At 40.0% G+C, this 12,969-nt stretch overlaps 2 protein-coding genes across 3 annotated transcripts; both read right to left on the reverse strand.

The window, feature by feature from the left end:
• Positions 1 to 162: 162 nt before the first annotated feature.
• On the reverse strand, positions 163 to 5,514 carry LOC136436882 (dehydrogenase/reductase SDR family member on chromosome X-like). 2 transcript variants are annotated; one of them, XM_066431272.1, is made up of 7 exons: positions 5,358 to 5,502; positions 4,737 to 4,844; positions 3,919 to 3,987; positions 3,493 to 3,594; positions 2,593 to 2,800; positions 1,737 to 1,947; positions 163 to 968 (listed from the first exon to the last, which is right to left on the reverse strand). In XM_066431272.1, exons 1-7 carry the CDS (start codon positions 5,386 to 5,388, stop codon positions 774 to 776), a joined length of 924 nt encoding a protein of 307 aa, XP_066287369.1. In that variant the 5' UTR covers positions 5,389 to 5,502; the 3' UTR covers positions 163 to 773. The 2 variants fall into 2 exon arrangements, with proteins under 2 accessions (XP_066287369.1, XP_066287368.1); XM_066431271.1 differs by having other exon boundaries at positions 164 to 968; positions 5,392 to 5,514.
• A 387-nt stretch (positions 5,515 to 5,901) lies between these two features.
• LOC136436883 (OCIA domain-containing protein 1-like) lies at positions 5,902 to 12,804 on the reverse strand. Its single transcript, XM_066431273.1, has 9 exons — positions 12,668 to 12,804; positions 12,003 to 12,063; positions 10,261 to 10,314; positions 9,955 to 9,999; positions 9,142 to 9,274; positions 8,732 to 8,830; positions 8,296 to 8,390; positions 7,301 to 7,495; positions 5,902 to 6,684 (listed from the first exon to the last, which is right to left on the reverse strand). The coding sequence occupies exons 1-9, from the start codon at positions 12,785 to 12,787 to the stop codon at positions 6,650 to 6,652; spliced, it is 837 nt and encodes a 278-aa protein (XP_066287370.1). The 5' UTR covers positions 12,788 to 12,804; the 3' UTR covers positions 5,902 to 6,649.
• Between the last annotated feature and the right edge of the window lie 165 nt (positions 12,805 to 12,969).

A 12,969-nucleotide genomic window follows, 5' to 3' on the forward strand; every position in this document is an offset into this window, starting at 1 on the left:
TCAGGATCTTTCAGTAGACTGCTTGGGCCAGTGACGTGTGATAAAGGACAACTTACCTTGCTGTTCAAGTGTGACTTGATTTGGTTCAACGGTTTTATTCAAAGCAAACTTCACTTGTATAAAAAAAAACCTCATCGTAGAATTAACATTAAGATAAAGTAACCATTTTTCATCCTATAAGAAGTGTTAACACCTCTTTTTCACCACAGCCCTTAATACGATAATGCCATTGCACTATACTCTACTATTGTACTTTTTTATAAACAAAAATCTTGTTTTCATTACTTCACATCTGGAACATTTCTCCAATTGAATTAACAAGTCAGTTGTCACCTTGCCAGACCTGCTTGTTAAATATGATGACAACAATTCCTCCCGAAGCCTACTAACGGACCCAAGGTTGTTTTGTGAATACAAGGGCATCTTAGAAGGTCACAAGCTTTTAAATCTTGCCAAAATTACTGAGTATGTATCAAGACATCTTACTAGATCTTACTAGTACATGAAAGAGAAATAACATGAATTAAATAATATAGTTTAGTACATGTAACATTACCATTGAATGGTACCGATGGTGATCTAAAGCAATACTGGGGTTTGTTTGATTTGGTAACCTTTCTATGTACAACAAAGGATGTTTAATTTATACTCGACTGAACAGTATCTAAAATTTGTTTTAAACCATCAATATAAATACATGTACAGTTCATTGCAGCGGCAGAACACAGTGGACTACTACTACAGTTCATTATACAAATGTATATACTTGATTATCATGCATTTAAAGGAAGGTTCTCCAAATGTACAAGTCTACAGCTCTCCTCCCAAAGTCTTTTCTGTAAGTCTTTGTCATACGATTGGTCGCTGGAGGGGACTTCCTGACAGTTGTCAAGGTAACGACCTCCTACGCCCTCCAGGTCGGGAGACAAGGCAGCATACAGAATGGTGTCGGCACCTTGCTCAGGTGTCTGGAAATGAAATACATATACATATCTGTATCTGAGATACATGTGACAAGTTAGTATTTTTTGCATATTCAAAGGCATCCAGAGCATTTCATGAGGCTTGAAATTTGAAAAAAACAAAAACAATTTCTAGTCATTCCAACACATAGTAAGTTTCAATAACACTATACCATTACGTATCAACATTAAAGGAGCAAAGATACAATGCCGTTGTGTGGTGAGAACTGATATAAAAGCCAAGCCCTAATAGACTGATCCTGACTGTCCATCACAATTAGCGGTTCGACCAATGAGAGCGTGACTGCATGTCCGTCAAATATTTGCATTTTTATGGTTTAATTTTGCATTTCTACGTTTTGACGCAGGTGGGCGGGGCTATGGTATCGGTCTATTTACACTTGGCACGTGAAACTAAAAGATCACCATGTAGCTAATTTTTGTGCCGCTTTTGAGCACTTTTGATAAGAAATCCGCACGCAAATGTGGTAGACAGTGGCATTAAATGTCAATTTCATAAAGATTACAGCAACTAGAATGTTTCCAGTTTTCAAGCCTAATAAAATGTTCTAGGTGCCTTTAATAGACCAAGGAGATTTAAACCTCCTTGAATAGACAAAAGCAGATCTAGGGTAGTGAGCCATCATTTGCAAGTAAATGCAGAATATTTCCCTCCTTATTTTGTTTACTTTATAGTATTTTGAAATACAAGTAACAACATATATTCAGATCCAGGACAGGACCTTAATGGAATGATGACATCTAGTATAATACCTTTGTTAAACCAATCCATCCCATCATCCTTTGTACCACTCTCAAAGGCCACATGACATGCTGGTAGAGGTCGGAGTTCACAACTCCAGGATGAAGTGCATTGGCAGTCACATGACTTTGGTCAGCCAATAGCCTTCTCTGAAGTTCATGGGTGGTGAGGATGATGGCAAGCTTACTCTGAGCGTATCTTGCATGTGGAGAGTAGTGCTTGCTGCAAATGAAAGATCAGTAAAAAAATGCATGTTCAAAAGATCTGTCCACGAATAAATAATTGTAGAGAGAGAAAAATTTGTATAGAGAGTACGGGTGCTAAAAAATATTTTCTGGTTTTCTGAAAACTAAAAACGCCAAAAAAATAAGCTTGGACAATGCACACTCATGTCCTTCTTACTGTAGAATACAAAACTATCGACTCTTAGTGTCATACTATGTCGATAAAGCTTAGACATCCAAGTCATTAGATTATAATGCAAGAAAACGTATACTGTAAATCACTTTAATATAGCGGCAGGAAAATATAGCGTTTGGGGTAAAATGGAGTAGGTCACGGCACTTAATTTCAACGGTGGGAACAAAAATTACTGTCTCAAATATCAGTGATCAAACATTAGCGATTATAAATTTTAGCTGTTGACTCACAGTGACCGTTAAATCAGCTAAAATTAAGTTACAGTTAACAAATCAAGAATTACAGTTCTCAAGCAACTGGATAAACTTTAGAAACGGTCAATTGTTTCCGGTAGCATCCACTATCTTTCGTCACTGACTGGTTTTCTTGTGTGTCATACTATACTTTTTCGGCAGACAATGATTTTCAACAGAATAAAGTCAAGTGAAGTAAGCTCCTAACCATTACCTGCTATTTAAGTCAGCAAAGTCGATGTCTCCAATGAAATGTACCACCGAGGATACAAACAGTATTCGTGACCAGCGGTCAGGTTTTCCACTGGACCTCAGGATGTCCAGTAACAGGTTGGTCAGTAGGAAGTGACCGAGGTGGTTGATTCCAAAGTGTGTCTCAAATCCATCCTCTGTTAGACTGTATGGTGTCAACATCACTCCAGCTGCAGAGAGAAAGTAGTAGTTTCGAGAGGGGTGTTGCTAGTGCTGCTTATATTAATTACTGAGTGCTGTGTACCGGTACTGTACCGTAAAAAGGTACAGGTCCAAAATACCGGATCATTTACACCAAGTATGTGCTTATTTTGTGACTGATCTCCTGATCTCATGTAACACCAAAGGTGACCAAAGTGACACCTTGGAACAGCGTAACTAATATGCAACTGATCATTAAGGCAGGCTGGGAGTTTTGATAGCAAGGCCAAGGGAGTTTGGCGGTAGGAAACCTAGTTATGTTCTTTGAATAAAGATACTGACAAGTTGAAAACAGTTTATTTGTGTTTCTGTCATTATTGAAGAAGTTCAGAAGAACACATGTTAATTTTTCAAATTGTTCAGGTACAGGTACAGGTCCAGACCTGTACCTGAACCTCTGTACCTGTACCTGTACCTGTACCTGATGTTACGTTTAGGTACGCAGTACTAGATGTTGCCCAGTAACCGATCAAGATCAAAAGTATTTAATCATATACTGCTGCGGGATTCCCTGACACATGTGTGGGTAGCAGTCAGCTAGAGAAACCTATATATTGATGAAATCTTCTTATGACATTATCATTTTATAGACATTGGTTTTCTTTAAGTATGGCACTGGGCAAGTGAAATATTTGACATATCAATATTAAAGGGTACATACCATTGTTGATAAGCAGATGTAAAGGTAGTTTTCTGGACTTGAACTTTTCTACAAACTCATGGATGGACTTCATAGATGCAAGGTCCAACCTTATAAACTCAACTGTGGGTAAAACACATTCAAAATTCAGTTTGGGATTGGTAACATATTGTAACTGTTACCAAGCAGAGGAGTGGGTCTGGCTGGTTTTTGATGTGTTTTTTGGCATTTTTGTCAGGCTTTCTATTTTGTGCCATTTTCTTCATGTCGCCAACCCAAACCGCACAAAATAGAAAGCCCGACAAAAACGCCTAAAAAAACGTCAAAAAACAGCAGGACCCACTCCTCTGCTTGAAGAGTAGTAACGTGACAATACTTTAAAAAAGCTGCAACAGCAAACAAGGACGTGAAAAAGACATTTTTTGAAGTATGCGATTGACCTCTCACCTTTGGCTTCTGGACAAGACTGCTTGATAGTTTCTATGGCGATATTTGCTTCATCTTGGCTCCGCCCACCTGACAATGCATTGCAAAATGATTGGCATCTATTCATACACTGTACATAGCAACGACTGTCTTTAAATTCAATGATATCAATGATAAGGCTTCTTTCACATCATATATTGTCATGAATTGTGAATGGCAGACTGCATACCAAAATCATCATGAAAAACTTAAACTTTAAGTTTAAGTTTAACTTTAAAGGTGCCCTAAGCAATATTAGGGCACTGAAAGTCACATATTCAAAATCAATTTTTTTCTGATTTCTATCCATAGTAAGTTTAGATAACACTATCCCATCGCATATAGACCATCATGGAGCAAAAATGCAATGTCATTGTGTGGTGGGATCTCATTGAAAATCTGAGCACTTGGAGGGCAGCCATCATTTCAAATCTTCCGAACATGCACGATTCTGACCGATAAGTCCCGTACACTTCCGAAGAAATAATCACATGGTCATGGCTCAATGTACTTGGGCATTGTGACGTCACGCAGCCGGAAGTTACCGAAAATTGTGTTACGGCTGGATTCTGGGCTGATTTTTTGGGGGACCCAATAAATAAAATGCTCCTTTTGTGGCTTGCTTCTGTGCTATTTTTAAACGACCAAAGTATGAAATAATGATGCAGATGTGCTAATATGGGGAAGTAAATGTCAATTTCAACTTCACTAAACAGAATTGTTTTCCCCAGATTATTTCAAGTTTTACTCCCTGAAATGGCTTAAGGCACCTTTAACTTCATTACAGCACTGATAATTACCTATAAAGACATGTACGCCAAGCTGTGCCAGTCCTTTGGTCACTTCCAATCCTATGCCCTTTGCTCCACCTGTTACTATAGCAACCTTCCCATCTTGTCTTGGTTGATCTGAAATACAGTAAAAGAAATTCATTCTATGTTCAAACAATACTGGTGCTGGTAAGCATGTTGCAACATTTATTTTGATTAATTCAAGATTTTACAGTGAGTACATAAATCTGCTGAGGTAGATACAAATTAAAACAGTATATTCACTGTAGTTTCATGTCGTCATGGTTTGAAGAGATGCTCAATACGTTGGTAGTTCATTAATTTTCTAGCAACCCGGAAGTGCACGCTTAGGTCAAATTATGACATATTCTGAGGATTCTCTCTATAGGCATGGAGAGTTTTGAAATTCTAAGAAAAAGTTTTTTGACACAGCGCGGATTTCTTCCGTCCATTCTTCCAGAGAGTCCCATAATATCCCCTGCCAGGCTGATACTAGCAGTCAGTCATGTATACATAGATACTAATATGTCGACAGCACAGGCATAATTTCGCCCCCCTCCCACTTGCTTCACAATACTTCCCGAATTACACGTTTCAAACAAACACCATGCCATCAGCAAACATTCATACCATTCTCTATACTATAAGACGATAAAATCATAACCTTTTAGACATCGGTGACCCTGCAATAGCTGAGAAATCGTCGCTTGAAGTCCAACAAGATACGTTTTGATCATGGAGAGCGCCATCTTGGAAACTTTGGACAACACCATTTGCTCACAAGGGGTGCACAAAGCTCTACCTTACTGCTCTTTGACGACAAGGACGACCATTGCATATCCCTACATTATCAATACAAATGTTATAAAAAGACAACATGGAAATGAATACACCTTACATGCAGATGCATGCTTTTGTATGCGCGTTTTGTCAGTCATACATTTCCGTCCCCTATTCGAAAAGTTTAATGGGCACCACTGCCATTCATGGCTCAAAAGCGACACCTAGCAATCCTTGATAGAATTGCAATAGTTTGCGTTGCAACGGTGGCCAAAGGGATGCAAGAGTAGTCAGGAACACAGTCTTTCAAAGGTTGTTATAGGGGTAGCGACCATTGGAATAGGACTAAAACTAACAAGACTGAATTGCAGAGTATTACAGGAGAATAGCTCTGAGATTATTTTCTTCATACATTGATTCCTTCAGTATCTAGTTAATTACATAGTCTACGGTAAGTAAAATGTAGCAACAATTTTCAGCAATAACAGCTTCTTTTTATTCTAATAGATCAGGAAACAATTACATCAAATGTATCACATTCATCATAATCTATTCCTGGTATCATGAAATGTGTGACTTACAGTAACTTCTGCTGCAAGACAGTGCAAGTTCTGCATGAAATTAATGTTACACACATCAGTTCATCTGCTTGAAAATTGTAACTCATACCGAAGGATATTGGAGTTTTTTTCTTTTTACACAACCAGTGGCTTCCTACCTGCTGACATTTCGGTGTCTGTCCAGAAGAAGGTGTCTGACAGACACCGAAACGTCACCAACTTGATGAAATTATTTTCGGATGTACATTTGTAACTCGTGCCATATGATAATCTTACAAATGAATGTTGCCCTTGTTGATCTTAAAATGTTCGGAACAGATTATCCACATTATCACAATTCAATGGGTTCTATGCTAATGCAAAGACATTGGAAAATTGATATGCAAAATTTGTAGACTAACTAATATTTGTACTTGATGAGGTCTTGAAATTTCAAATAAAAAGGTATGGATCATCCCAGAATTCTTAGCAAGCATTCTTTAGTGTATACTGTCTGTATAACGTTTGCATAACTAGACTTAAGACCAAGAAGTCTTCAGTGCCACTCTTCAATTTTTTGTAAGTGCTCTCCATCTATTCTTCTCAGTCTCTCAGGTCGCCATACTGATTCTTCCTCCCTGGAAAAAGAGGAAAAGGGGAATGTCAACAAAACGTTGCTACATTTTGTATATTGGGAATGTGCCTACACTAACAGCATGCCTGTCTAGTGTCAAGACAGGCACACTTTTGAAATCGCCACTGGGAGTTCTCATACAATGTATGTAGCTATAACACTGTGAGACCAAATCCTTTACTATGTTTTATTCTTACAAGTCAAAAGAAGAACAATATCATAACCAGTATTGAATCTGACGTTGGAACTGATGTTGTTACAATTTTTGTTTGAGGACACAAAATTGTATAAACTTTTGGCTTATTATTGAAATGTGTGCTTTTTTAAATCTCCAAGCAGTTCTACACCGGTGCAAACATCGTTTACATGTACATGTAAGCTAGCTAGGACCTTCTCTGGCTAGCTTATACGATTTTTGTACTGGTGTAGATCTGCTTGGAGCTTATGTTTTTTTTGGGTGGGTAGTCATATGACATAGATTACAACTCGGTCCCAGCCCTCCCGCGTGTCGGGCTGGTACCTTGGGCGATACGAAATACACCGTGTTGTATTCTATATGTAATGTACTACACAGTACAAACAGACCTATAGTAGATCAAGTTTCAGTACTGTGAACTCACATTGAGCATCCGCCGCTCTTTCGTCAATACTCTCCCTACTGCCGTCCCGACCAATCCGGTAGGAGGGTTGAAATGACGGCTGGGGTGGGGCGGACACCGGCGGTGGCGAGGCCTCTCGATTCCGCTTCCGGAGCTCTTCATACGTCATGTACTTCTTGGACTGCTCATCCTCAGGGATGGACATTGGACCAAACGCTGTCAAGTGAAGAAATCATTGAATACTCAACGTTCATAACTAGATCATAGTACTGTTAAAGGGGCATATTATAGAATCTGGTGGGCAAAAACTACAAATAGTAAGAATTTGAAAGATCTACACTAAGATTCACATTTGTAACTTATTTGTTACTTATTTCCAACATATTCCCGTCATTTTGTCACATTTCCACCATCAATAAACGACGAAAAACGCAAAACGTGTAAAATCTGGTTCATTTACAAATTACTAGTAACTTGCGTCTCGCAAGTTAATATGCAAATAAGCCAGCATAGAACGCTAAGAAATAATCGAATCGACCGTTACGGTTGGAGATCGAGCGTCATAGGGGAATCACCACAAGTGATCAAACTTCAGAACGTCGCACATTCGATCGCGTGTTCGGCGATGGTTCGACAAAATAGCGGACAAATCAAGTGGTGGTGGGGATTGCGTATACAATTTTTTTAAAGACGTCCGCACGATACTACAAAGTCGCATCCATACATGATGAATATTGCTGTGCAGTGTAATAAGGTAGATTCAACTAATGATGTAGAAAAATAATTTTAAAAAAAGAATTTTGTTTTATGCTCATGTCACAATATGCCCCTTTAATCTTGAAATGTTTGCAGTTGTTTTATTTTCGCCGTGACCCCTTACCACAAAATCAAGACACCACAGTGTAGGAATTTCGTATTACTACTGTACTATAGACAAGCGTTCTATCCGTGAAGTTAAACACTGCAAAAAAAACAAGTGTACATGTACATGTGTGGGGAGACCATAATACATGTACCTTCCACAGGTCCTGATAACTCCACTTCAGTATCCCTGAAACCCCCAGAAGAGCCCTGTTCAAATGATGAGGAACTGCCATAGTCCGAAGATTGGCTGAACAAGGAGTGTACAAAATATATGTTACAATCAACAACAAAAAAGGCCAAGAGTCATAACAAGAAAACATGAATACTAATAGCAAATATCAAATATTATTGATACTGGGCATTACTGGCATTCCACTTTTTTTACTCTGCATGTAATTAGTGATTTTAAAAGTTGTGTCTTTGCCAAATAAAAGCATAGTCAAAGTCAGAGTCAGACTACCTTTTTTGGTGACAAATGACAGTCTTTACAAAAGAACCTTGGGAAACAATTCTTATCAAATTATTATCTGCAAGGAATTTCTTCCACTTTTTCCAGCCTGGCAATATGAAGAGAATAACTGAACTCACCCAGGAGACCTATATTGACCGTAGCCCACGTCTGGAGCCTGCAGAGTTCCACTCCCTTCATGCCCTGGTGTACCCCAGGGATCTGCACTGGCACCATCTCTGGAAAACAGTTAATGACAGACATATTTTAAAATCTTATTGAACTTGGAGATCAACATGGTTATCCCACAGGCTGGCAGGAAATGGTAAAGCATTTTCTATCCATATGATAGTTATATTCACAGGAATTAATTGATAAACACAGGTAACGTTAGTCAAAACCTTATTTGCATAATTGAAAAACAAGACAAACAAGAAACTGTAAATATTTCTCGGAGGCATGAGATCTTCTAACCCTTGTTCAGACTGTTTGGGTAGAAACTTGTCACTCTCCAAACTATTTGTTGGTCTGTGATAATTGGGTTACTTACCCACCAATGGGCACCATTCCTCTTCTCTTTCTAATCATGTCTCCTATGTTAGAACTCTCCAGTAAGAGAAATTTGTTTTCACAGGTTTTCATGTATGACCACTTCCCCAGAATCCAGCCTGCTACTGCGGCAACTGCAATAAACAGACAGAAAATAAATTGTTGATTTCCTACAAATCAACTGACAGAAGTACAGTACAATACATTTTACAACTGAATTGCACGATATTGACTGCACAATATTGCAATTTGGTGTAAATACAATTGTCAGGTATGTCAAGCTGTAGCTACAATGATATAGAGATATATTGCTGGTAGAGTTTACCCTGGGAGACCAGACACCGTATATTGGCGCGCCACCAAGCACCGGTACCGCACGCGCCCAAGCTTTCCCGTCCCACCCCCCCGCTGCCCCCGAAGACCGACCCCGCCCCACTCTCTGCTGTAAACCCAAGCTCCGCTAGCCGAATACGTATTCGGCTAGCGAAGCTTGGGTTTACAGCGGAGAGTGGGGCGGGGCTGGTGCTTGGTGGGGTGCCGATATACGGTGTCTGGTCTCCCAGGGTAGGTAGAGATTGAACAAAACTGTATCTGCGTACCTATACAATATATGTGACTCTACCATGTAAGCTGTACTCATATTGCAATAGATTACAGTAATTCCAACATACACAAATGTATTGACTTCTATTTCTCATACTTGAGCAGACCAGAAAGAACAAAATGACCAATCCATATAGTTTACACACCGAAAATACCGCCATAAAGGGCATCAAGACAACTGTTTTATCTCTGAGTAAGGTCTTTAACTTACGCATGTACTTAGGGCCTGTTCCAAATCTTCCAGGCTTCAGAAACCCTGGAATTATTCACACAAAAAGAAACAGTCAGTGCAGTTTAAGGATGTCCATCTTAATCATTCAAGCTAATACATGTACATAAAGATACAATAATGAGATACTGGGCCACCTTCCAACAGAGCGCCAACGAATCATAAAAATCAAGTTGCATGTTATTTCTAATTTTATCCATTTCATCATATTCTACACATAATGTAGTTGACTTGAAAGGAAAAATACAAATTTTTAGCACATTATCAAGTATATATAATATTAAGTACCTGCAGCAAGTAATCTGTTGGTGGCAAGTCCAAATACTCCCCCTATTGGTAAGCCTGGAATATAGACATATTAGTGATATTGTGGTTATTATACCTTAAGAAAATTTTGTTATGTGATGACCTTCTAGATGTAAGCATGTGTGTCTAGGACTTACTGAACTGATTCAGACTTTACAAAGGAACAAAGCTAGTACTCTTGGCTTTGTGAGATTGGGAATGTCCAGACACTTATGCACTGTTTAGCTTCTGAATCTGCCTTCCAACCATCCTTCAGCATAAAAGATCAGCTTCACATGCACATGGCAGCTATAGGGGAGACTAAACAGTTAGCGCCTGCTCCTAGACCCCACGGTGAGAGACCTCAGGTAAAAATCAGGGTTTAAACCATTGAAAATCCTTTTTTGGTGGGATTGTTTTGTGAAATCTGGGCAGTATGGCAGTGGCTGTGGTGGGATAGACTCTGTATTTGCTGAATTAGACCCCGTTCACACTCATTTTTTTCAATCGCGATTGAAGTATAATCGCGATTGAATCGATCCGATCGCGATTGATTTTTTCAGTGTGAACGCTCCCAATCGCGATCCGATTGTAACTACCTCCGGAGGTAGTTTGATTGGATTAATCGTGATCGGATCCAATCCAATCCTATCAAATTTTGAGTGTGAACACAACTACGATTCATTCCATCGCGATCGGCGGAGATTTCGGCTGGTTCCGGGGGTGGGAGGTCACACGTGCGGGTACGTGGGGTCATAGTTCGCATCGCGCGGGAAAACAAACCCAAGCCGCACGTCAGATCGCTCTCTTACAACAACAACAACTTTTCATCGTCAACAATGCCCAAGAAGAAGAATAAAACTCCGTCAGCAACTTCAGCTGGTGGCAGATGGCGCGATGAGGAGACCAGGGTCCTCATCGCAATCTGGGGGAGAGAGGAGGTGCAGGCGAAACTGGGGAAATGTCACCGAAAGAGGGACATTTACCGCACCAAGTGACAATGTCTAGCGGAAAAAAAAACACAAAACAAGGACAACAACAACATTTACCAGATGATCGCCGATAGCTTGCTTCAATCGTGCTTCAATCGCGATCGGATCACGGCGTACTTTAATCCACTTGGCGAAAAGCAGTGTGAACGCAAAAGTTTCTTTGCGTTCAATCGCGATCGGATCGAGCAATCGCGATTATACTTCAATCGCGATTGAAAAAAATGAGTGTGAACGGGGTCTTAGTTAAAATAAATCGTCTTTCTCTACCTTGTGGGTTTTGGCACCCCCCCTGATATAGTGGGATGGTCTTCAACTGGGTGTCTGAAGCCTGTAGGACCTATCCAAGGGCTCTGATTAGGGGGGTTATCTGGAGAATAGCCGTATAGAATTTGTCAGGAATGAATCTGATGACATTTGACATAACTGGTTAGTATTTGAGGGTAAGTTTTTGTAGTCTGATGTTTCGATTCCTGAGATTATGACACCTTCTTTTTCTTCACTACCCCCATGGGCCTACATGCTTTACTGGCATTTATTGCAACTGTTTAGTCTCCCCTATAGCCTGGAGTCCAGCCTAAGTATGTTAGCTTTGGTCCGCTAGGGTAGTGATGTTAGGAGCGAGGGCCGAAGCTAACAAGCCCGGACTCCAAGCTACACAGCAGCAGCAGCTGGATATGGATATATCACACCAAATGACTTGTCACACCATTACAGCTTTAAAGGAAAAACAATTTAGACCCTAAGAAAACTCACATCTGTAAAAGAAGCTCTCTCTTCGGCACTGTTGGAAGATCTGCATTTCCTCTGGTGTAACCTACAACATATCAGATTGAAACAGATAAAACTTAATATTATCACATATAGTTGCTGTAAAGGATATCTGTATAACGTTATACATAGCACTGTATAACAGTAACCACCGTTAGATATTACTGAAACACAAGAAGTAGCTGATTACTATATATAGTACTTAATTTTGTAACTTTGTCTGAAGAATTTCAGAAAAAAAAGAAAAATGCCATGAGACTAATATGTACAAACAATTGCATGTCCCCCATGAGCCTTCATCATAATGTAGACTGTCCCTGTTTTGATAAGTGTTATGCAATAGGTGCATAACTTGTTATGTATCACTTTAATCTCCAAGCAGATGTAGGGTTTGGTCTCCTTGTCTGTCTTTTACGCCGTACGTTGCTTCAATCGTAACGTGATTTCGTGAAATGAAATGCCAAGCACGAGAAGCACAAAACGAGCGATATCTAACAGTTAGACGTACAAAAACGAGACGAAACCGTACATCTGGTTGGAGAAGCAACGCAAGGACGATGAGTGTCCTTGCGACGCCCCCCTCCCCACTGTAGCATCGCAGCTGACATAGCCGCTTTATGCTAGTAAAATGTTGTAAGTTCAGTCCCTACCGTTAGCTGCTTTCCTTCTGGACCAGGAACAGCCACCCCTGGTCCTCCTGGGAGCACACCTGACCTGCCAGAGCCTTCTACCGGACCGTCACCGCCGTGCTCCAGCGAGTTGGACGCCATCTTGTTCTGCTAGGGCTGCAAGGATGATGTCTATCGCAAGGTGGCGCTAAAGAGACGGTCTGTCGATTGACTCGGTTCAGAGATAGTTCAAGTGTTCGCATGACAAGCATGATGTTTATGTTCTCAGTGAGCACTGTTCAAAATGTTTCCCCGTGACAAAACATAATTCTTTAAATTGATAA

Source organism: Branchiostoma lanceolatum, chromosome 6, assembly GCF_035083965.1.
Source record: "Branchiostoma lanceolatum isolate klBraLanc5 chromosome 6, klBraLanc5.hap2, whole genome shotgun sequence".
NCBI lineage: Eukaryota > Metazoa > Chordata > Leptocardii > Amphioxiformes > Branchiostomatidae > Branchiostoma > Branchiostoma lanceolatum.